The 24,723-nt window shown below is 47.9% G+C and overlaps 1 protein-coding gene across 4 annotated transcripts in view; it reads left to right on the plus strand.

Moving 5' to 3' along the window:
* The first annotated feature begins 1,230 nt into the window (after positions 1–1,230).
* Positions 1,231–24,723, plus strand: part of NPAS1 (neuronal PAS domain protein 1) — an 84,872-nt gene continuing 61,379 nt past the window's right edge. The window contains exons 1-2 of one of the 4 annotated variants that reach the window (XM_061596782.1): positions 1,231–1,332; positions 22,717–22,891. In XM_061596782.1, coding sequence (XP_061452766.1) covers positions 22,800–22,891 — 92 coding nt within the window. In that variant the 5' untranslated portion in view covers positions 1,231–1,332; positions 22,717–22,799. Of the gene's footprint in view, positions 1,333–1,667; positions 1,689–3,498; positions 3,593–8,259; positions 8,598–22,716; positions 22,892–24,723 lie in introns of those variants that run through there. The other 3 variants (XM_061596783.1, XM_061596781.1, XM_061596780.1) reach the window with 3 other exon arrangements.

The raw sequence follows: 24,723 nt of genomic DNA on the forward strand, positions 1-24,723 counted from the left end.
AGAACACCTGCACTTGGCTGACTTTCTCTTCTCCTAAAGATACAGGATCAATCTCAGGCCAGGAACCTGGCAACCCTACCCTGAATTCCAGTTGTTGGGAAGCATAATCAGGGACAGTTACATTTGGGGTGGGGACAGGGTTTTCCCCAGGAACTGAAATTAAAGTGGAGGGGGTGAATTTTCGAGGGGCTTACGGGAGAGACCCTCCACCCTAGGCAACTAAAGTAGACTCGGGCAGTGCGCCCTAGTGAAACACGAACCTTCCACAGTCATGACCATTTGATAATTAGATTTAAACTGAGCTTTAATAATAATATTAACAACAATAAATTTGATATATTTTCCGCTCTTCACCATAAGGTCCCCGGGTGGGTCACAATCATTTAAAATAAAACATTTGGAATAATTTAAAACAAATTTAATATCTTGAGAATAGGGCTGGTCCTAAAATATATCGAAGTGTCTAAGACCTGGGTCTCAAATCTGGGTCTCTTGGCGTTTTGCCCAACCAGATGTGCCTTCAGCCCTTTAACTGATCTACACCCTGTTTTGTTCACATCATCAGGCTGAAGGTGACTTCATTCTAAATGGAAAATTCTATTTGGTGACAAAAAGAAACTCTGGATGAACAGAGATAAATGCCTGCCTTGTTCATTCTGGGACATGTAGCGCCAAGAGATGGTTGAAATCCCCCCCCCATAATTAGAAAATGACAGCACCACATCTGACAAGTTGATTTTGGAAGAAGGAGTTATCAGAGAATTTAGGGTGGGAGGGGGCAGTGAGGAGGGGGGCAGTGAGGAGAGAGGGAATGACCTGGATGTGGTTGAAAAGGCCGTGAGCACCACATTTGGAAACAGCCTCTACAGGGGAGTCAATCAGCGCACCATGCCACACTGTGGCTTCCAGCATGTGGCATCCCCCACACCCACGTGGCTTGCTGCCTCTTTCTCCCTATCCCCAACCTGGATGTTGCCAGCCTGTCAGTCACAAACAGGGTGACATGGCAGGCCGTCCTTGGTCATTACGGCTGACAGATGTCCATTATCTCCTAATCTCTCTGCATTAATAAGGTGTTTGCTGCCAATCACATTTGCTGGGGAAGATGTGTATTTATTTGCATCTGTCAGGCCCAATTACTGCTGCACAGATAAAAGCTTCTCTCTCTCTCCCTCCCTCTCCCTCTCATATATTTCATCTTCCTTCCTCTCTCTCTTGCTTTCCTTCAGTTGGTTTCTCTGAAGGGATTTCACCTGGAGCCACTTGCTCTGGAAAGGGCAGTGCCATTGCTCAAGAGGCTGGAGGGAGGAGGGCCCGAATCCACTTCCCAAAGTGAGATGCTGCTCCTTGTCCTCATTTGGCCCAGCAATGGTGGTACACATGGGGAGGTAGTTTCTTTTAGGCTGGACTTAGCCAACCGGGTGCCCTCCAGACTGGGGCTGATGGGAGTTGTAGTCCAAAAGAGCTGGAGGGCACCTGGTTGGCAAAGCTTGCCTTAGACAACTCATATTGGCCCAAGCTCCATTGGTTGCTGGTCTCTGGTTTCTCAATTTAAATCAAGGCCTGGCGGGCAGAGAGAAGGGATGGAAGTAGCTCTGGTGGGGAGAGGCTGGCAGGTCTGTCTATCCAGGAAGAGGAGCTTGCAACGGAACAGAGGATTCTCGCAATGATTTGAAAGCTGCCGTATTGTGAGGTTTCACTTTAATACAGCGTGTGGCATTGCCCCTCAAGATTTGAAATGCAAGTGCTTGAGCCTTGTTGAACTCAGGGCGGGCTTTTGGGGTGTGTGTCTGTGAGGTGGGGAAGGGTTACTCAACCTTTGATTCAGTTTATTAAATGAAATTTGAAATGTCATATACTTTCAGCTGTCAAATACGAAATGCCATTGCTTATTGCCTATTAAATGCTGTTATATTCTAATTAGTTGTTTGTTGGCACAAAGCATGAGAGAAGACGGTCAAAAGATGGATTTATTTTCTTTTTTCTAGCTTTCTAATAAGGAAATCACAACATTGGAAAAAAGTCTCTGCCTTGAACTAACCAAGGCACATGTCAAATTTTACAAGGAAAACATAGAAGCGCATGATATTCAACTAAGTTATACTCAGAGTAGGCCTACTGAAATTAATATACTTAAGTTAGTCACGTCCGTTATTTTCCATGGGTCTACCTAGCATAGGACTAGCATTAGACTCAACCAGATTCTTCTGGAAAAGCTTGAGTATTTCAGTTTTTTCATGTTGTGTTTCTCGTTATAGTTAGGAGGTACGTATAAAAGTAAAACTGGAAACTGGTATAATGGAATTTTAAATCTAACTGGTTGACCATGGCTTAGCAATTATTTCATTTGTTGGCTCAGCTGTCAGGTTTCACTTGTTATTTTTATTGATTTATGCTTAATTTTTGTTCTACTTCTCATCTCATTCATTTCATAATGTCTGCCTCCCCTGTTTTAAAATGTGATGACCTATGGTAAGGGTAGCCAACCTGGTGCCTGCCAGACATTGACGGACTACAGTTCCCATCATCCCTGACTACTGGCTTTGCTGGCTAAGGGGGCTGTTGGGAGTTGGAGTCCCAGAGAATCTAGAGGACTAAAACATCAACCACCACCCCAGGTTTATTATTGTATTTATAAACCACTCTATAACAGAGGGTCCCAGTGTGTTTTTTTATAAAATAAACTAAACCAAATTAAAAACAGCCAAAACGCCATGCAATAAAAGTATGATGCACAATAAAATGGATTTAAAAGTCAAATCAAAAACTAAAAGAGTGGAGAATAAAACTTAACAGCTAATTTAGATTTAAAAGGCTGCAGCAAGTTTAAAAGACCTGGGGGAAAACATAAGTCTTTGCCTAGGGCTGAAGAGACTTTAGAGTAGGTGCCAGGCAGGTCTTTCCAGAGAGAAAGGGTGTCACCACCGAAAAGGCCTTCTGTCTGTCCTGCTACACCTCACGTGGGGAGGGAAGCACCTGGAGAATGGCCATCAAAGGTGACCTCAGGATTCAGATGGGCTTATGCTATTGAAATAAGTGATTATCAATAGATTTCTTTGTGAAGGCAAAACTATTCAGGATATTTAGGGGAGTTCAGGGGATTTGCTATGGTTTTAGAGGTATACTGTATTGAGGTATCAAATTGAAGCAGAGAACATAAAGGTTTATAGAAAAATAATTATTATTCCTGTTTACTTACTCCCCCAAAATAATTTATCCCTTATATTGCACCAACGACAAGGTACTGTACAAAAATATTTTAAAATAATGACAGGCCCTACCGACAGGCAAATCTTAGTTGTATCCAACATTAGGCAGAGTAAACCCATTGAAATTAATTCCAATGGGGGCAGCTGAAAAGAGTCCTCAGCCTCATTGACAAAGCATTGAGATAAACAGTTCAAATAAGTGAGTTAAGCACCTGTGTGAAGTTAGCAGAAAAATGAGGAGACCAGGACAGTCAAGCCTTCTTTTTCTTGATTTAACAAGCCCCAGCTTTCTGAGTTAATAAGTCCAATTTACAAAAAGTTATGAAGGCAAAAAGCCAGCAGTGGTGTGGGGACTGTTCAGTGTATTGCACAGAGTGTCACAGGTACAACTATTTATTCATTTATTTTATTTTAACAAAATTTATGTACTGCTTGAATGTAAAGACTTCTAATCAGTTTATAATTTCTTTTAGAAAATAAATAAAACAATGAAAGCAAGTAATAAAAAAACATTTAAATCTAAACAGCTACCGACCACAAAAAATTAAAAATATCAACATCTATGTGTCTGGCTAAGCCTGCCTAAACAAAAAGTTTTAAGCCGCTGCTGAAACTCTAAAACTATCTGCCTGCTGGAAAGAAGGCAGGGTGTGTATGTTCAGTGCAGTGAACCTCTTGTGTCTCAGAGTATAAGTTGGGTCTCTCGAAGCAAAGGTAGTTGACCTGGAGAAGCTGAGAGAGGCAGCAAGATTTGTGCAGGTATTTTGGGACAGGATGGCAGAGCTTCATGCCTTGTGCTGAGGATATGCCTCTAGACCTGGGGGAGGAGAGGGATTATTATAGTGACCGAGTTGAAAATTACATACACAGAGCAATGGGTTGTGTAGACTGCATAGTGACTTGTCTTCCTGGTGGAAAGATAGCAAATATCACTCTTTGAGGCTGGGAAGTGGTGCTTGGGAGGAATCAGCAGCCATGATTCATGTTGGCACCAAGGACGTGGAGAAACGCAGCCATGTCTTCCTGGAAGAAAAATGGGGTTGCTGCATAGGAAGTTGCAATCTAGGACCTGAAATCCTACCAGTTTTTCTAACCGCAGGGTCATCTAGACAGCTGAAGGGTTTCCGTGTGTGGATGAGACCCTCAGCATCCCCTGTCTAGATGGTGTTGGGAGAAGGATTTGGGATTTGTTAGGTGCTGGTGGATAATGCTTGGAGAGATGTGGAGCCTGCACAAAAGGGATGGGCTCCACTTTAACCAATATGGCCTGCAAACCCAGACTGCTGGCAAGATCAAAACGGTGGCAGAGCATCTCTGGGGAGCAGCCAGTTCAGGATGAAGCATCCCTAGAGGATCAGGGTGAAAATGTTCTGATCATCCCAGTAGGGATGGAGTAAAACTAGGGAATGAGCAGGCAGGAGGACTTGGTTGCCTTTCACAGGGACCAAAGGGGTGGAGGAGAAAATGCTAATGCCAGAGACCTTTATAGGTGTTTCCAGCACTAGAAGCCTCTGAGCTAAGATGAGCAAGTAGAGTGCTTAGTTTGAAAGAACAATGCAGATATAGTGGGCATAATAGGAAGAAGACTTCCTATGGAGGGAAAAAGACACAATCACTTCTGGATACGGATTCTAGAGGCAGGACAGAGAAGGGCACATGGAGGGGTCACTCTGCACATCAATGAGAACTTAGATCAAACAAACTAGAAACCTCCAGACACCTCCAAAGGATTGCTGCAGGTGGCAATACCAAGTCCCACAAGTAATTTAGCACTGGGGACCAAAATGCCCAGGGTGAATTAATTCCTAGGGATCTGGATGATATCTACCCAAGATGCTGCCCTGGGCTCCTACTGGGAGGAAGGGTGGGATATAAATCTAATAAATAAGTAAGAGTCCATAAAGAACTCAAATGTGATATTGCTGTTTTCCTCACAAAAATATGTCACTTGTCCCTAAACTCAGCCTCAACAGTAGTTTTTAAAAAGTGATCCAGGCTGTTACAGGCTTGTTAGCTTAAAGTCTGTTCCAGGTAAATTGATGGAAAGTGTTATTAAAGATAAAATTAGCAAGCATGTAGAAGAACAAGTCTTGCTGAAGAAGCAGCAGCATGGCTAACACAAAGATAAGCCTCACTTTTTAGAGTTATGTAAATGTCAACAAGTGTGTGGATAAAGGTGATTCAGTAAACATTGTGCACTTGGACTTTCAAAACCATTTGATAAAGTTCCTCTCCATAGACATCTGAGTAAGCTTAACACTCATGGGATAAGAGGACAGGCCCTCTTATGGATCAATAACTGGTTAAAGAACAGGAAGCACAAGGAAGGAATATATTGGCAGCTCTCACAATGGAGGGCTCTCCAAGGATCTAAATTGGGACTGGTAAATTTTTAACTTGTTCATAATCGGGGTGAGGAACCTCCAGTCCATAGAACCCAATTTGGCCTGCAAGGCCATTTTCCTGAAACCATGCCCACCTGTCCCATCAGGCACAGGGTAAGCATGGACATAGCTGGACCAGCTGCGAAACTGAGTTCTCAACGAGGAATTCAACTGCATAGCCAATTCCTGCAGAAAGCAGCTTTGCCAGGACTGTGGTAGGTGCTTTGCCACGCACAGGGCCGGCAAAGCCCCTTGTGCTGCAGCCTGCAAATACCTGACAAACAGCCAGCCGTCAGATGCTTGGGAAGCGCTGTGTAAGGGAGTTTGACAGGTGGGTGGAGCAACCCACCTGAGGACCATGTGAGATCAGGTAATTGACAAGTGGGTTGTTCCATCCATCTGTCAAAGTTGGCCGGGGGGGGGGGCGATAAAGATCTGGCCCATTGGGCCAGAAAGGTTTTTCAGGCCTGTCACAAACCATCTGGTGGTAGAGGTGAGCTGTGAGGTGACCGAGTTTGTTAATGACATCAAATTGTTCCGGGTGGGAAAAACAGAACCAGGATTTCAAGGCCCTGCAGCAGGAGGTCTCAAAACTGGGAAATGCATCTGAGTGTAAGAAAGTGTCAGGTAATGCATGTTGGTACAAAACAACATCCTACTATCACAGATACACTGATGGTGATTGAACTGACAGTGACTGACCAGGAGTGAGGCCTTGGAGACAGGGTGGATAGCTCAATGAAAATGTCATCCCTGTGTTGTACAAAAAGCAACTTTCATGCTTAGGGATAATTAGGAAAGAAACTGGAAAACAAAAACACCTTGCCAATATTGTTTATGTGCCTATACAGCTGTATGGTGCAATCACACTTGGAATATTGTGACAAATTCTGGTTGTCTCGTAAAGCATGGAAAAGGGCAGCCAAACTATTAGAAGGCTGCAGCATGGGGTCACAGGCAGCTGCCTTGAACTGAGTCAGACCACTACTCTATCTAGCTCCCTACTGTCTACACTGGCTGGCAGCAGCTCTCCAGGGTTTCAGGCAGGGGACATTCCCAGTCCTACATTGGGGGTCGAACCTGGGCCCTTCTGCATGCAGAACAGATGCTGTGACGCTGAACAATGGCAACTCTCCTGGCAAGAAGAAAGTTACAAACTTGTATGGCTTTTTTCTTTATTGTAGCGTTAAGAGAGGGCCAGTGTGGCATAGCGGTTAGAGTGTTGGGCTACGACCTGGGAGACCAGGGTTCGAATCCCCACACAGCCATGAAGCTCGCTGGGTGACCTTGAGCCAGTCACTGCCTCTCAGCCTCAGAGGGAGGCAATGGTAAACCCCCTCTGAATAACCCTTACCACAAAAACCCTATTCATAGGGTCGCCATAAGTCAGGATCGACTTGAAGGGAGTCCATCATCATCATCAAGGGACGGCGAGGTGTGTAAAATGATGCACAGTGTGGAGAAGTGGACAGAGAGACATTTTTCTCCCTCTCTTGCAATACTAGAAGTTAGGGCCATGCAATGAAATTGAATGGTGGGAAATTCAGGGCAAACGAAAGAAAGTGCTTCTTCACATTTATTTATTATTTGATTTATGTCCCACCCTTCTTCGTAGCAGGACCCCAGGGCGGCAAACAAAAGAGCTAAAACACTTTAAAATAGCATAAAAACAGACCTTAAAATACATTAAAACAACTTTTTTAATGTATTTAAAAACATTTTTTTAAAAAGCTTTAAAAACATTTAAAAGCGTGAAAAAAACATTGTTTAGGAAAAAAAGTTTTAAAAAAATATTAAAAAGCAATTCCAACACAGACACAGACTGTGGCATGCAGACGCATGGCATATAGGTGATCTGTGGAATTCACTGCTGCGAGATGTGCTGATTACAGCCATCGGCTGGGGTGGCTTTTAAAGGGCTTTAGACAAATTCACGGAGAGTGAGGCGATCAATGGCTACTACCCATGAGGTCAGTCAGTCAAACTGATTTGTTAAAAACCGTTGGTCATCATAAAAATAGGACAGACGTCCATTGATCCACAGCACCGAGGACCCTGTGTTGTACAGTGAAATTCTGTCTGATCGGTTGAGCTGCTAAGGCAAATGTAGAAATGGAATATGCAGTGAATATTCATTTATCAACAACGAACAGATTTCCTCCCTCTGATTCAAAAAGCAAACTCTCCCCACGGAGGCCCACCTGGCAACAACCTTGATGTCTTCCCAGTGCCAGGCAAAGACGTTTTAGATGCTTCCCCCCCCACTTTTTAGTTTAGTTTAGTTTTTAATTTATAGTTGATCTGGTTTATATGGAGTTGCAGTTCTTGTTTCAATGCATTGGGGTTTGTTTTTTGTACGTGTTCAGTATTTCATCTTACCTGCCCTGACGCTGTCTCTGAAGGCCAGGATGTTCATCGACCCTATAGATCTTCCAGCCCAAAGTCAACAAGCCACTCTTTCTGAGCGTGTGCAGAGTGACTTTCCTTCTGGTCTTGGACCGTGGGGGAGCACAAGGGGCGCTCAGGTTGGCCCCTCTTCGGAGGGAGGGAGGGGGACTCCGGCTCCCCGCGTCCGCCCCCTCTCGCCGGCGCCCCGTCCAGTCCATTGAGCGGCGGCGGCGGCGGCGGCATCAGTATGCGTAGCGCCGCGCCCGCTCATCACCATGTGAAAGGGAGCCGCGCCGGCGGCGGCGGCTGCTGCTCCTCCAGCTCCGGCGAGGCGGTGTGGAGGCTGGCTCGGGTGGGCTGGCGGGGAGCGCCTTCGCCCGCCGGCCCGCTCTTCCGTCCGTCCGCCTGCCTGCCTGCCTGCCTCGTGCGCGCCTCGCCGCTCCACGCCGGGCTGGCCATCCGGCCCGCCCCTTCGCTCGCGTGCTCCGGCGCCCCGATCTATGGCGGAAGCGCCCCGCCGGGCCACCCAGAGGCCGCGGTGGACGGTCAGCCCCAGGCGGCGGCAACAGCAGCGGCAGAGGCGTCCCGGGCGGGGGCTGCCTGCCATGCGCGCCGGGTGAGTGGAGCGGGCGCGGGGCGGCGTCCGGGATGAGATCGCCCCCCCGCCCCATCTGGGGCTGGAGAGCCGCCGGGGTCGAGCACGTGCGTGCAGCCGGGGGGGGGGAGGTTGGGAACGGCGCGCGTGAAAAGGATGGGGGGGCGCGGGGAAAGTTTAGGGGCTGGATGGAAGGGGGCTGGGGGGGTCTTCAGAGCTCCCTCGCGGGCGGAGCGTTGGGGGTCCCTGGGGGGGTGACTTGGGAACATCGCAGGAGAGCTGGGGGGGCACCCACGGGGAGAGTGTGGGGAGGACCCTGAGAGATAGAGAAGTCTTAGAGGAGAAAGTTAGGGGGGGTCATAGAGCAGTGTTTGTGGGGGGATATGGGAGAGGGGAGTGTGTTGCTGAGGCATTTTTTGTTGAGGGGGAGGGAGATTAGACAGAGGCGCTTGCGGTAGTTTAGAGTCTGCCCGAAGACCGGAGGATTCTGGATGAGCCTCAAAACGGAGCGGGGGGGGGGCTTGGAAGCCAAAGAGGGGGCCGATTGGGGGGGCAGAACAGAGCGAGATCTTAGAAGTGGGGGGTTGGGGTTTATTCAGTATGGGCCTGGATGGAGAGAGGGTCCAACCCCCCCTTTTCTACAGGGAGGGGGTGAGGAGTGGTGGGCGACACCGGGGGTGGGTAGGAACCCTGAATGGGGGTGCTGCATCATCTGGACTGTGGTAGTGGCTCCTATAAAGGGGGGGCGGCAGCAAAAGTATTAAACTGAGGAAGGCGGGGGAGGGGAGGCAACCCTAGTAATGGGGCCTGAAGTTCCTTTGGAGTTGGGGGTGGCGAGGGGGGGAATCTTCCTTCACTCTGCATCCTGAGGAGCGATTCCTGGGGTCATGTGACCTGGGTCAGGCGAGACGTGGGGACAGGAGGGGGACAGTGGGGGGAGGGTATGTCTGGTGTGGCTGGGCTTTGTGTTGGGGTGCCTGGGTGCAGCAGAGGAGTGGGGTTGGGGGTCAAGGTGAAGCCACCGCCTAGGGACTGCCATCCAGCCCCCTTGGACAGCACAGGGCCTGCCTGAGAGCGGGACGGGCTTGCTGACGCCCTCCCCGTCATGCTGGAATCGGGGCGGGGGGCGAGGTGGAGCTTGGCCTTGATCCATCAGCACGCCACCCCCGGTCTCCCATTCCCCCAGTGTGGGTCTCTTGTCCATCCAGCCCTCCTTTTCCCCCTTCTTTGGGGGCCAGGGGGGTTTCTGAGATGACTGTCCCCCTTTCAAAGAAGGAGGCCCCTTATGCTGCTTGACCCCAAAACTGGGGAGTCGGGTTGTGGGTTCGGTGAGGCGAACAGGTTCTCTCTCAGGCATTTTCTCCAGCACCAGGAGAAGGTAAGTGGAACACTGGCTTGCTGTAAATCCTGCCCTGGGGGGCTCCCCCCTCCTTGCCTTTCTGGGGTGGGAGGGGCAAAGCAGATGTCTGGGGTGGGGGAGTCTTCGCTCTCTTCACCCACCACATCCTCCTCCTTTAATGACTTTTATTTACGTGTCCCTAGCCCCACTCTGAGAGCTTGTTTGGGGTGGGGTGGGGGAAAGTTGCTTGTTTTTGCGCCACCCACAGCCAAGCTTGGGCCGGAATGAACAAATCAATCATATAATCAAAACACAACTGAACGGTAACCATTCTGCTGTAATTGGGAGTGACCAAGGAGTGCCTCTCCCCTCTTCGATCCATAAGGTTATATCTTCTGCGTGCTGAGTGAAGTATTGGATAATTCCGTGGAAGGGTTGGCGAGGACCCCCCCTCTCCGTCTGTTCTGGTTGTTTTTTCCACTCTCAACTGCTGATGCCCAGGAGCCGGCTGGCTGTCCTGAGTGGTAAGGAAAAGGCACTCTGTACATGGCCAGAGGTCACAGCCTCTGCTAGCTATAGCTTTGCCCGCCAGAGGGCTGGCCACAGAAAACAGGTTCCCAGTTTTGAGCTCTGAGGCCGAAGGAGTGCCCAGCTCCACCTCATGTCCCACTGCAGAAGGGCTGCAACAGTGGGGGCTACGCAGGTTTCCCAGAGCCTGGCTAGAATTGCAGAGCTTTAGGCTTGAATGGGGTCTCGGTTGAGTTGGTTGGACTTCTGTGAGCACGAGGGAGGGAGAGGGTCCCACCCGTGATCCTCTGGTTAAGTGTCTCTTCTAGCAGAGTTCCCAGCGTTGGGGAAGGATGCCTTTTTGTAGGGCAGAAGCAACGAGAAGAAATGTGTGAAACGCATTCTGAAATAAAAAGGTGAGATTTGGAAATGACCGCCCCAGATCCCTGGGAGTTCTCCCGATTTGGTTGGATTTTTTGTAGTGTGGAAGAAACGTAGATGTCCAAAGGTGGTTGAATTGTGAAGCTTCAAACCATGATATCGTATGTCGGGTTCCCTGGGCGCAGAGCAACAGTGGTGGCTCCATGTCAGCGGGGCAGTGGAATCCGATCCTGGTTTTAGTCTGAACTTCCAAGGAGCTGTCCGTGGTGCTCTGTGGGTCTGGCTCTGATTTTCAGGGATGGGTGGCAATGCAGGTGGGTGTCTGTTTGCCTCCCTTTCCCACCTGTTGCCGGGCTTGTAAACATCCCCTTTGCAGACTCCTTTTTTGCAAGTTAACACTGCCTTTGGGAAGCTGCCTGATACGGAGTCAGACCCATCGGTCCATTTCGTTCAGTACTGTCTACACTGACTGGCAGCGGCTCTCCAGGCTTTCAGGCAGGAGACTTTCTTTCCCACCTGGGGACTGAACTGAGGGCTTTCTGCATGCAAAGGAGATGTTCTACACTGCGCTACAACCCTTCCCCCGAATCTCTTGCAAATTGGGGTAGGGGAAAAGGAGAAATCCCCCGCCTTTCTTTCAGACCCTGAGATACGGCAGGAGCGACTAACGCCGTGTGTTTGAGGGCAGGTAGTCCCGGCTCCTGTGCAAGACGGCACTTCTAACTGAAGCGTCTCACCTGTGAAAAATGCTCTGTTGTTTGAGGATCCAGCAGAACTGTGGAAAGCCTCTCTCGTCTACCCCCCCCCATTTTAACTCTGGCTGCAGAATGTGGATGAGTTGTGTGCATTTTACTGATTTGTCCCTTTCGTGTTGGGCGTAGAAGGAGAGGGTGCCGAGTTTACCCTGCCTGGCAAAGTGCACAGGTGGCAGGCTTTTTCTTGGACTCTGTACTGTCGAGCCCAGTGCCAGCTGGTGGTGAGAATTGGCAAAGGTTATGTTCGGGCGATCAAATTGCTAAGGCTGAAGACGGGTTGTAGCTCAGTGGCAGAGTATCTGCCTTCCGCCCGGAAGGTCCCCGGTTCAAGTCCCAGTATCTGCAGGGAGGACTGGAAGAGAACCTTTTCTTAACCCTGGAGAACTGCTGCTGGTCAGTGTACGCAATACTGAGCTAGATGGGCCCACGGGTCTAAGACCCCTTCCTATGCTTCCAAGAGCTGGATGTAGATTGAGAGAGGCTTTGCTTTCCAGTGTGTATATATACCTGTTTCTCTTTCCTCGCTGCTGATTTAACAGGTTTAGCAGGCTTTTGAAAGACATCAAAACCTACCAACCTTTTTTCTCAAAGCCTCTCTCATTCTCTGTGGGGAGGTGGACCTCAACATCTCTGGGATCAAACCTCTATATGGGCTGCAGGGTACCAGCTCCCCGTGGCCCCAGCAGGAAGCTGAATGGCTCAGAATAATCTGAAAGGGTGAAGGCAGAAAGGATGACTGGCAAGGGCCTGCCGTCCTGTGGGGAAATCTTTGTATCCAGTTGCAAGGCCCCAAGAACTTAAATTCAAATCCTGGTTGTGTTAGAGCTGGTGATACTGATCTGGTGTGGCTGGAAGGCGCTGGTTCGTCTGCCACAAGCAATGGAGTGTATTGGTATTGGCCTGGATGGACAAAGAGGCCGACAAGGTACAAGGGAGCATCCTTTTAGGAACTGCTTCTCTAGAGCCTGGTTAGATCAGGCCAACAGCCCCATGTAGTCCAGCAGCAACGGCTAGGAAGGCTGTGGATATCTCTGGAAAGTTCACAAGCAGGGCTGGAAGGCAGCAGCCATCCCCAAATAGCTTGTCCCCAGCATTATTGAGAGGTAAACTGCCTCTGAACATGGAGGGTCCATTGAGCTATTCTGGTTGTGATCCCAATTAATCAGACAGAGGAGGCCAGCTCCAGTGCTTACTGATCAGAGATATTCATTGTTCTTGCTCTGCATATATCAGAGTACAAACCTCCTTCTTCAGGAGCTTTAAACGCTTGGAAATTCCTTAGGCCCAGAGATGCCCTGCTCTGTAAACCTGAACTCCAAAACCAGCTTCGAGCAAGCAGTGAAGCAACAGATTTACCTTTCAGGGCCCAATTCAGCCTAGTAGGACATACTTCTGTGATAAGCACCAGTCCTTTTCTGCAGAGCCATCCAATCCGCAGACAACCTGGATTAAATCTGGAGGTTTCTGCTGCTCTGACGCCCCCTGCTCTGATGTCAGTGGTGGCTGGTGGCCCCATGACAGCGGGGCAGTGGAATCCGATCCGGGTTTAAGTCCAAATGTTCAAAGAGCTGTCCAAGGTGCTTTGAACTCCTTGAAAGTTTGAACTAAAATCCAAAGCGGATTCCACTGCCCCACTGACATGGACCTTCCAGCCGCCACTGTCTGTTGTAATGAGTGGCAGGACATTGTTCCTGAGTGACTCCCATTCATTTCTGCTGGTGTAAGAGGTGCTGTTGTTACTGATTTCTGCATAGTCCTTACCACTGCATCATAATCCCTCATTCTCAGTCAGTGGAGTGTCTTCTCTCTCATTTTAGCATGTGTTTTTAAATTGCTTTTTTAAAATGTGTTTTTAAATTTGTATATTTGTTTTTAAAGTTTTAATTGTTATAAACCGCCCAGAGAGCTTCGACTATGGGGCGGTATACAAATGCAATCAATCAGTCAATCAATCAATCAATCTTGGATGTGCTTCTAGGCAAAAGGATACTTTCTGTTCCTTTATTTCAACCCATTTTACTAATGGTGAATTTGGTTCTCTCTGTACATAAGACGGAAGTAACATCAGGTTTAAAGGTTTGCAGAAACACACACAAACCTTTAGAACAATAATTCTAAGCAGGGTAACCTTCCCCCCCCAAAACCCCAACAGCAATAGCCCAGTGAGGGCCGAGTATGTTAATTGGGTGTGGAATGCTGACTGACTTGATGGAGGGGGGAGGACAGCAGACTGAAAAGCAGTGGGGAAGGGAAATGGATTGGGGTGTCCTGGAAGAGAGCATGACTGACTGGGTGGAACCCTGAACAGGAGCACTCTCTACTGCAACATTTTGTTGCAGGGCTCACTTGTTTAAAACTATTCCTTTGACATCCTGATTTTATACCACAAGTGCTTTCCAAAAAGTGATCTTGGTTATGTTTTTAAAACTGCTTGGGTTGCATTTGGCATTCTCTGTGGCTTTGCAAGGTTCCACTCCTGGGATCATGCCCTGCTTCTTTGCACCGCAAAAAACCTTGGCTTGCCCAAGTCATTTTGGTGCCCCTGGATTTCTTCATAGATTTGGGGGAATTCTGGGCCTTTGGCTGCTCTTAGGAATTTGATATTGGTCTTTTTAAAAAGCCTCTGAAATCTTTTTTACAGCCCTTCTGATCTTTGAGACTTTGTCTCATGTTTTTGGTGCAGTGAAGCGTTTGCTGTCTTCATGCTTGTGACCCTTCAGCCTGCCTACCTGTCCTATCATTTGTGTCCCCTTCCTCTCTTCCCACGTCCCCTTTGTGAGGTGATCCCCTTCCAGCCTCTGGCTGTGAATCTTCTGGTCTTCTTCCACTCTTGTTCTGAAACGGCAGAGCTTTTTCTTGTAGTTAGTCATTTCCCCAGGTCGACCCCTTTTGTTGTTGTGGCTGTCGTTTGCACACTGAGCAGATGTACATTTTCAAAACCCTTCTTCCTGGGCTGAAAGTTTCAGGCGTTCACAAACCTTGACGGAGTGTGTCTCTTCTCCACCACACCCCCGCCCTCCCCACTGCTCTGAAGTGCCCTGATACCCCCACCCTTTTATATTGTCCGCAGCTTGCAAAGGTGTTAACGGAGGGCCGGGCTGTCTCCGTGCAGGTGGACATTTGTATGCGCAAGGCAGCTTGTCTATTGATGATCTCAATTTTATATGCGTGAGAGGTGTGGGTTTTGTATTGGTATGTGTGAGAGGGTGTGAGTGCGGTTGTGTGTGCCTCCGGATCGGTATGCGTGGGCGCTCACGCGTTTGATGCGCAGGGCGGGGGGACCATGTGAGTGCGCATTCTCTGGCAAGAATCTGCTTGTAGGATTCTGTTTATGCTGGTGTTTAAAAAGAGTGGCTTTTCCTTTTTGCTTTTTCCTTCCCAGACATTGCAGATAATATTTTCATCTCTTTAGCTTATTGTGATGATCTCAAACAGTGCTCTACAGCCCTGCCGAGCAAGGCAGCCATCCCCTTTGGCAAATCTCTCTCTGGATGTCAGAAAGAAGTTTCTTTGCCACAGTACAAGGGGCTTTAAACTTCATCATAGTGATCCTTTGAATGTTTCCTTTTTTTAAAAAAAGAGGTTTGCCAAGGTTAAGCAGGAAAGGTTAAGTATGCCCAGTCCATTTAAACCAGCCTTTGCCAACCTGTAGTCCAAAACATCGGGAGGGCGCCATCACATGCTGGCTGGGGCTAATGGGAGTTGTAGTCGGAAACATTGGGAGGGTGCCAGGCTGGCGAAGGCAGTATTTCGTTTTTAAAATAAAATTTAAAAATATGCACCTGGGCTAAGGCCTGTGTGGAGCCCCTGCCATCTTTCCAGGATGGAAGCCCCTGTGCCTGATGTGTGAGGTAGTGTGGAACAGGCTGTAGCTGCTCAGTTGTGAGGGCAAGGCCCTTTGCACATGCACAGAAGCAGTTCACAATAATCCAGGCATGGGGAACTGGACTCTAGTTTCCATCCTCCCTGATCTTTGGCTTGAGCTGTCGGAGCTGGAGTCCAAACACACGTAGAGTGCCCCACAGGCTTCCTGCCCCTGTGCTGTGCCATTACTTGAGACTAGGGATGAAAGGATGAATCTATTTTGGTTCCCTCAGTTTCTCATTTTTCCAATCTTAAAGTTGGTTCTCCACATTTCTGCAGAAATTTGATTCTTCTTTTTTTTTTTTACAAAAATTTCCTCGTGAAAATTCTCTAGCATTTCAGTGAGAAATTCTTCTGCCAAACACATTTTTGTGTGTAGTTGTGACTAATGTACATACTTTGGCAAGCAGTTTCTCCTATTATCATGCATTTTGTATGTTATTTTCACTAATATATTCATTTTTATGTACATTTCCCTGTGATATATGCATTTTTTGCAAACATTCTTGAACTGCACTGCAAAATTCAGATAAGTGCGAATTTCGAAGGACAATTGTGTTTTGGTTCTCATGTTGTTGCAGAAAGTGTAACTTTGATAAATTTGGCTTTAAATGCAAATTGAAACAAATTTCTCCCCTACTTGGAACTGTCTACTCTTACTTAGCCATGCAGTTTGAGGTTTGTAAGGGAAACTGGAAGAAAGAGGCAGTTGCTCCTGTTGGCATCACTTTTATTAGTCACTTTTGTTATTATTTGAAGTGTTTGACAATCCTTATCTTGTTCATCACTGCTGTCCCTGAGGACTAGGATTGTGTCTCATGCTTTTGTAACCTCGTAGCTTGGATGCTGCGACATGCTCTGTGTGGAGCTGCCCTTGAAGATGCTTCAGAAATGATAGTGCAGATGTGGTGAACCTTGGGCCTTCCAGATGTTGCTGCATAGCCAGCATAGCCAGTGACCAGGGATGATGGAAGGAGTTGTTCGGTTACATCTTGAGGGCCAACGGTACCCTACACCTGCTATAGTGGGTAAGGGAAGTCCACTAATATATTTGTATGTATTTTACTGTGGGAAACTGAGCTTGAGAGCTAGTGGCTTACCGGGCAGTGAAACCACAGCAGAGGTTTGAACTCTAGTCTCCTGTGCCCAGGTTGAAAGCCCTCGTGCCCCTTTGTCATATTGCCTTAAATAACTGTTGCTTCCTTGATGGAGATGTGTGTGTTCAATTTTTAATTTTTTTAGGAAGGTTTCTTCTCTCTCTCTCTCTCTGGAGTTGTACTGCAAGCGCTGTGGATTTTTAATTATAACTCCAGCAAAGGAGTCAGCGATAATTGAGCTAAATTTGTGTCATAGTTTATGCTAATATTTTTTTTGCAATTAGTGGCTTTTTAGCAAGATTCCTCTCTTGAGCTCAGATTCTTGCCGCTGTGGGAGAGTTGTCAGCCTGCATTTTCCTTTCTTTTCTTTTTCTCCCCCCCCCCTTTACAAACTTGATTTCTTGGAGAGAGCTCTCAATGCAAATGGAGAGCTATTTCGGGGCACCATTTTCATGGGCCCCAAAAGGCAGAATGTCCTCATACACCCCCCTCCCATTTTGTATGTCATATGTTTTTTATACAGGGTATTTCACCTACATTAATGTGAGTGTGTACACATGTGCATTTTAAAGATTGCATTTATATACAGCTCATTAGCAGAACTCTCTGAACGGTTTCCCAGCAAGTAACAGAATCTCAGGTCCGAAATTCAAGTTGTGCCCAGGCTGGGATTGAAACGATCACGTCTCCAGCTTAAACTGGGGCCCTCATGCCTCGCTGGTGGGCTTCTCACTGGGGCATCCGGTTGGCCCCCTGGAGGCTGGACTGGATGGGCCCCCTTTGGGCTGGGCTGGTCTTAACTAGGGATGGGGAAGGTTCTTCAGCCCAAGGGCCGTATTCCGTTGCCCAGGGGCTGCCTGCAAGTGGTGGGCGAGGCCAGAGGCAAAAGAGGGTGGAGCAATAGGTGTGGGCTGTTATCTTTGGGCAATGAAGCCACACAAAAGTTAGAGGTTTCTAACCCCCCCCTTCTCAATCTCTCAATTCAGGCATGATTACGGTGTCCCTGAACAAGGTAGAGAGGCCTCCTAATGTTGTTGGGCTCACTGGAGACTGGTGGCTCTGATGTCAAGACAGCCGCGAATTCGCTCTGGGGTTTAGTCCAAATGTTCAAGGACTTCCCTTGATTTCCTATGCCTGCCACAGAGGCGCACACAAATTCTCAAGGCATGAGGTGGGAGATATGGGAAGCAGCGTTCCTGTTCCTACGGACTCCCAAGGCCCAGGCTGTAACGGACCTCTGAAAATCAGCACCAGTGCCTTGGATCAGACATGTACAGCGGTGTGACAATGGAACTCATGACCTAGGGAGGCAAAAGAGGGTGGCATTCAAGAGGCAGCTAGAGAGCCACCTGTTGGGGATGCTTTAATTTGGATTCCTGCATTGAGCAGGAGGTTCGACTTGATGGCCTTATAGGCCCCTTCCAACCCCACTGTTATATGATTCTGTGGAACAGAATAGGCTACCAGTTTAGTTCTTGCTGGGGCTGATGGGAGTCCAAAACATCACGAGGGCTCTCGATTAGGGAAGGCTAGTTTAGAGGACAGGCTGGATGGCTCCATAATTTAAGCACATAACGTTTCTCTTCTGGGTCAGACCTCAGTTCCGGCTGGGTCAGTTCCCTGCCTCCCACAACGGGACCATCAGATGCTTCTGGGAAGCCCCCAAGCAGAGTGTGAAGAAGACAGCCCTCTTCCACAGTTTATCCCCAGCAAATGTTCTTACAGCACACTGCCTCTGATTGTGGAGGCTCCATTCTTAAAACTAGCGTAGCTAATAACTTACAAAGAGCCCTTCTGGATCGGATGAAAAGCCAGCCGAGTCCAGCATCTCCCTTCCACATTGGTCAGCCAGGTGCCCCAATGGGAAACCCACAACCCCAGGGATAAAGGCAGCTCTTGCTTCCCCACTGTTGCTTCCCAGCGCCTGGTATTTAGAGGTAGGCTGCCTCTGAATGTGCAGGCTCCATTTGTGGCTATTAGCCACCCATACACCTCTGTTCTCGCTCCGGGAATTTGTTGCATCCACTATTGAAGCCATCCAAGATTGCGACTGTCAGATTCCATACAATGGAATTGGGGAGCCTCAGGCAATGCGGCCCTCCAGGCCTCTCTGCTTGGCCCTTTCCCCAGCCCACACCCTGCACTGACTGTGATTTGTACCCCAAGAGTTTTTGCCTAGTTGGAAGTGATCTTGCCTCTTGCTTGTTGGATGGTGGATAGAGAGGAGGGTGTGGGAGGGTGTGTAGAAACTACCCTACTGCGCAAAGGTAAAATTTGCATCCATTACTCCACCCACATTTGCCTTTGGCCCCACCCATTATTGGCACACGGCCCTCTAAGGCAGCCTTTCCCAACCAGTGTGCCTCCAGATGTTGTTGGACCACAACTCCCATCAGCCTCAGCTAGCATTGCCAATGGGAGGCTGATGGGAGTTCTGGTCCAACAACATCTGGAGGCACACTGGTTGGGAAAGGCTGCTGTAATTGGTGCCCAGAAGGGAATGCTGCCCTTGCACTGAAAAAGACGCCCCACCCCACCATAAAGTAAGCAAGCGTGGCCTGGGAGCTTTGGCAATGGCAACCACGGAAATTCATTGGCATAGCAGGAATGTCGAGGAGGCAGAGAACATCTCCAATTTGGATGCTGTTGTCACAGAGAGCCCAAGTCGGATCAGACGCAAGAGTTTTTATCTGCGAAGCATTTAACAAACAAGTCACAGCAGGTGACTGAGCAGTCCACAAAAGGATCAGAATGTACTCAGCCACATATGACTTGGAGCAATCCTGCTGTTCAAGGCTGAGCAGATGCAATGGTGGTGTCTGAGAAGTGAGTACATCTTGCTGCCGCAGAGCAGGCTCTGAAATGTATAGAAATTTGGGTTTTGAATTTACTAACCACTTGCTTTTTAACTGATGAGTGTGTTGCCTAAATTTCAAAGCCATTTTTCCATTTCTGGAATGTCGGCGTAGGTGCCTTCTCGAGATAATGGAAGGGAAGTAAGAGGCAGGCTGCTACCAGTCACTGTCAAGAGAAAATATTTTGTTTTTTAAAAATTCTGTCTGGCCATTACCATGCCAGAACCAGAACATGTTCAGATAATGATTGTGGATGCCCTTCACTCTCAGCCTTGCTGCTTGATTGACTAAAGGAGGCATGGGGAACCTCTGGCCCTCCAAACGCTATTGGACTTCAACTCCTATCTACCCCAGCCAGCATGCCCAATGGTCAGGGATGGCGGGAGTAGTTGTCTGGCAACATCTGGATGGCCCTGGGGAGGGTTGGGAAGGGTTTGCTTGTTGGCTGACTTCCTGTTCTCTGTAAAATAAGCAATAAAAGTAAAAAAAAATTGGAAACGTGAAGGCTCATAGATTCTGAACTCCCAGTTCTTCACTTGCCAGCTGTTTTTGTGGTTAGACTAGGACCTGGGGGACCAGGGTTCGAATCCCCACACAGCCACAAAGCTCACTGGGTGATCTTGGGCCAGTCACTGCCTCTCAGCCTGAGAGGGAGGCAATGGGAAACCCCCTCTGAATACCACTTGCCATGAAAACCCTGTTCCTAGGGTGGCCATAAGTCGGGATCGTCTTGAAAGCAGTCCATTTCAAAGTTGAACACAGCCTTGGCTCTAAGTGACTGCAATGGGAAAACTGAGTGCAGAGAGGAGTAAAAAGTATTCAGACTTCCAGGGGTGCTGAGCATGGCCTTTGCATTCCCCTGTAACCTATGCTTTAGGTCCGCTTGCTCAAAGTGTGTTGGGAGGGAGATTTAAAAAAGACACACAAAACCTTTCAAGTCCAGGCCTGTGTGTCCTATCCACAGCTCCTCTTTGCTTAGCAGTAGATCAAGTGTACAGCCTACCAGTGATATTACTTTTAATCCTCTGGGAAGGCAGGTATTAATGGCTCATAAAAGTGCTGGGTTTGGGCCTTTCTGGAAGCCCAGGCTCAAACCCCAGATCTATGGGTCTGGTTGTGGAGAGAGCTGTGGCTTAAGAGTTTACTTTAGAGAGTTGAACGAGGATTATGAAGACCCAGCTTGGAAACCTTGCCCAGCTGTGAAGCTCATTATTTCTTGGCCTGGACTACCTCACAGGGTTGTTGTGAATACTAAGTCAGGTGGTGGAGAACCACGTCTGCCACCCTGAAACGTGATAAAGAAAATCAGAGATCCTCTCACAATTTATTCACTGCAGACAGTACCTGGTATTCAAAACAGATTCTGAGGCTGAGTCCTTAAAATTTGTGTGTGTGTTTAGGCTTTCTGAGTCAAGTTGGAAAAGTTAATATGTACAGGTCTGTGGCAGTTGCAGTAGTGGGGTAGTGGTGATGCTGGTTCTGGTTCTGCTCACTGTTCTTCCCCCCAAACGGATCTTGGGATGCCTTTTCTGCTTGACTGGTTCTGATTGTTGCTCAGCAGATGCTGAAATTGACTGGAGAAAATTGTGAGTGAAAAGGAAGGAAAGCAAATGGCATGTCAAGGTGTCTGAGGAAGATGCATGCAGAGGCAAGATGCCCCCTCTTTACTTGGGGCTTGAAATGGGACCAAAAGGCTGAGTGGTGAGAACTGTTTCGCAGCCTGGGAAACCTCTATGCAGAGAGCAGGAGCCACAAAGTTCATCTCGCCATGGTGCCTGCCGGCCGTGTGTGGCGCAGCCTTGCAAATGCATCCGCAAGTTACTAGTCCACACTATCTTTCTTGGCAGGGAGGGCAAACATGGAGATAACTATGAGTGTGTGTGTTTTTGGCACCAGGTTAAATAAATCCCTTTATTATTTATCCTGGCCTTTTAGGTGTTTGGGTTTTGTGCTGGTATTTTAATTTTACTGCTGGGCTGTGACTTAATCTGGTTTTGGTGTGGTATACTTACAATTTTATTGCTTAATAAGATTGTGATTTTATTGTCTGCACTGAGAGCTTTTGCTAAAGAGTGGCAAATGAATGTGCTAAACAAATAAGCTTTTGTGGATTTTTTTTTAAAAAAACGTATCTTCAGTGGAGACTGGGGGCTCAGATGTCAGTGGGGCAGTAAATCTGGTTTGGGTTTCAGCCCAACCTTTCAAGGAGCTATCCAAAGTGCTTCAGCAGCTCCTGGAAAGTTTGGACTAAAACCCAGGCCAGATTCACTGCCCCACTGACTTTCTTATCATATGCCCATTTTCTTCTTCCATGTGGCTCCTGGTGGTCTGCTGTCCAGATTACTGACCAAGTCCACACCTGTTTAGCCGGTATCCCCAGACCATCCACTGGGCCCTCACCTTAAAGCAGAGGGGGGGATCTTCAGGCCTGGTGTACAAATGCAGCCTCCCAAGCCACTCTCTCTGTGGCCCTTGGATCTCTTCCCAGGCAACCCGTCGAGTGTTTTTGCCAGGCTAGAATGTGTCTTATAATGCCTCTTGGTTGTCTGGATGGAGGATAAAGAAGTGTGTGCGTGTGTAGAGGTATGCAAAGGTAAAATTTGCATGTGTTGCTCTGCCCACTTTGCTTCCATCACTGGCATATGGCCCTCGGAAGGTTGTCCAGAAGAGAATGCGGCCCTTGGGATGAAAAATTGTCCCACCCCTTGCTTTAAAGCTTAGCAGATTTCACTTGAACCTGCGTCGGGTTATCTGCTTGCATCCTGAAGTGAGTCTGCCCACTCTGAGGGAGACCGTAGTTCGGTGGCAGGGCACCCTCCTTTGCATGCAGAGGTCTCAAGTTCCGTCTCCGGCTGGAGGATTAGGTTGCAGGTGATAGGGAAGGCCTCTCTCTGCTGGAGGTCCAGGAGAGCTGCTGACTTTCAGAGCAGGCAATACTGGCTTGGATGGACCAAGAGGATAAGGCTGCTTCATATATACTAACGGGACTTTTTCAGTGATGGCTCCACTGTAGAATTCCCTCACAAATCTGTTTGGTCCAAACAGGGCTGTGGAAATCTTTTCTGTCTTGGAAGATGTTCAGGACAGCAATTCAGAGCTGCTGCTTTTGATATTGATGTGCCGAGATTTGGTTAATTTATAATGACTTTTTAAAAAATGTAGTTGCTGATCAATTGTGTCTTATCACCCGCTGCACCTTCAGAGGAGGAGGCAATACATCCACAGATAAATGAAAGCATTATCTTCCTTTGGGGAGTTGAATGGGAATGAAAAATGCGGGAGGGGGAGAGAAGACAGACGAGGTGAGGGGGGCCAACTCTAACCTGTCGTCTTCTTTTCCAGAAGGGTGCGGCCTTCCCGAACCGAAGGCAGCAGTCGGAGGACACAGTGAGGCTGCCCCGTAATTGGATGGTTCCGGCCTTGAGATGGCGGCTCTGTATGGCAGCGAGGTGAAGTGTGTCAGCGTTGAATGGGATTTCCTGCAGGGCTTACTAGTGAAGAACCAGCCAGTGCCCTGGTAAGATGGCAACATTTACTGCCTCCAGTTGGCCATTTGTCATCATATCCATAGGCAGTGTAGCCTGGACTGCCACATCCACCCCAGACATTTATTCCACTTTAAACTGTCATGGCTTCCCCCAAAGAATCCTGGGAAGTATAGTTTGTGAAGCGTTCTGAGAGTTGTGAGGAGACCTCTAACCTTCCCCTCACAGAGCTACAATCACCAAAATTCTCTGGAAAGAGGGCCTGACTGTTAAAACTACTGTGGCCATTGGAGCTCTGTCAGGGGAATGAGAGTCTCCTAATAACACTCAGTGCCCTTCACGAACTACACTTCCCAGGATTCTTTGGGTGAAGCCAGGACTGTTTACAGTGGAATAAATGTCTGGTTTGGATGTGGCCCTTGAGCCCAGATCTTTGCTCGGATTTGAAGCTCTTTGGGGTGCACTTGAGCTAGTTGTGCTCTTGCAGCCTGAGCTTTCCTTGCACGGTTGTTTTGAGGATCATTTGGGGCAACCCCCCTATGCAAGCCACCCTGAACTCCTTAGAATTGTGTTGGAATTACTTTTTAATTGCTGAACCGTTGCCTGACCGCGATAATGGACTGGATGAGAGCTAATAAACTGAGACTCAATCCAGACAAGACTGAGACACTGTTGGTGAACGCCTTCCCCGCTCAGATGGTGGATGTGCATCCTGTTCTGGATGGGGTTACACTCCCCCTGAAAGAACAGGTCCGTAGTTTGGGGGTCCTTTTTGACCCTTCCTTGTCTCTTGAGGCTCAAGTGGCCTCGGTGGCACGGAATGTGTTTTACCATCTCCGTTTGGTAGCCCAACTACGCCCCTATCTGGATGGCGACGACCTCGCCTCAGTTGTTCATGCTCTGGTAACTTCGAGATTGGATTACTGTAATGCGCTCTACATAGGGCTGCCCTTGAAGACAGTTCGGAAGCTTCAGCTAGTGCAGAATGCGGCAGCTAGACTATTGACGAGGACCAGTCGGTCTTCGCACATAACTCCTGTTCTGGCTCGCTTGCACTGGCTACCTATTTGCTTCCGGGCGAGATTCAAGGTGCTGGTTATGACCTATAAAGCCTTACATGGCGTGGGACCGCAATACCTGGTGGAACGCCTCTCCCGCTATGAACCTACCCTCTCACTTCGTTCAGCATCTAAGGCCCTCCTCTGGGTACCAACCCATCGTGAAGCCCGGAGGGTGGTTACTAGATCTAGGGCCTTTTCTGTGGTGGCCCCCGAGTTGTGGAATAGCCTCCCTGAAGAGGTACGCCTGGCGCCTACATTATTATCTTTCCGGCGCCAGGTAAAGACCTTCTTATGCTCCCAAGCATTTTAATCATTTTAATCTTTTTATCTTTTTAATCTTATAATACTAATCCTTTTATCATCTTATATTTTGTTTAATTGTATTTTCTTTTCATTGTGTCTTATATGTTTTGTGATTTTATTATTATGATGTATGTATTTTATCCTATTATGTTTACCGCCCTGAGAGCTACTTGCTATGGGCGGTATATAAATGCAACAAAATAAAATAAATAAATAAATAAATAATATGTTTTAAGGCTTTTTTTAAAAAAGATGTTTTTAAGGCTTTTTAAAAAAAATGTTAAAGGTGTTTTGTTTTAATATGTTTTTAAGGATATTTTGTTTTTAATACAATATTTTAAAGTGTTTTTAGTGCTTTTGTTTGCCACCCTGGGCTCCTACTGGGAGGAAGGACGGGATATGAATCTAATAAATAAATAAAACAAATAGAGGAGTCTGTGCCAACCTAGTGCTCTCTAGAGGTTTTGGTTTACAGTTCCCATCAGCTGTGCTAGCTGGGG

This window comes from Rhineura floridana, chromosome 15, assembly GCF_030035675.1.
Source record: "Rhineura floridana isolate rRhiFlo1 chromosome 15, rRhiFlo1.hap2, whole genome shotgun sequence".
In the NCBI taxonomy this organism is placed as follows: Eukaryota; Metazoa; Chordata; class Lepidosauria; order Squamata; family Rhineuridae; genus Rhineura; species Rhineura floridana.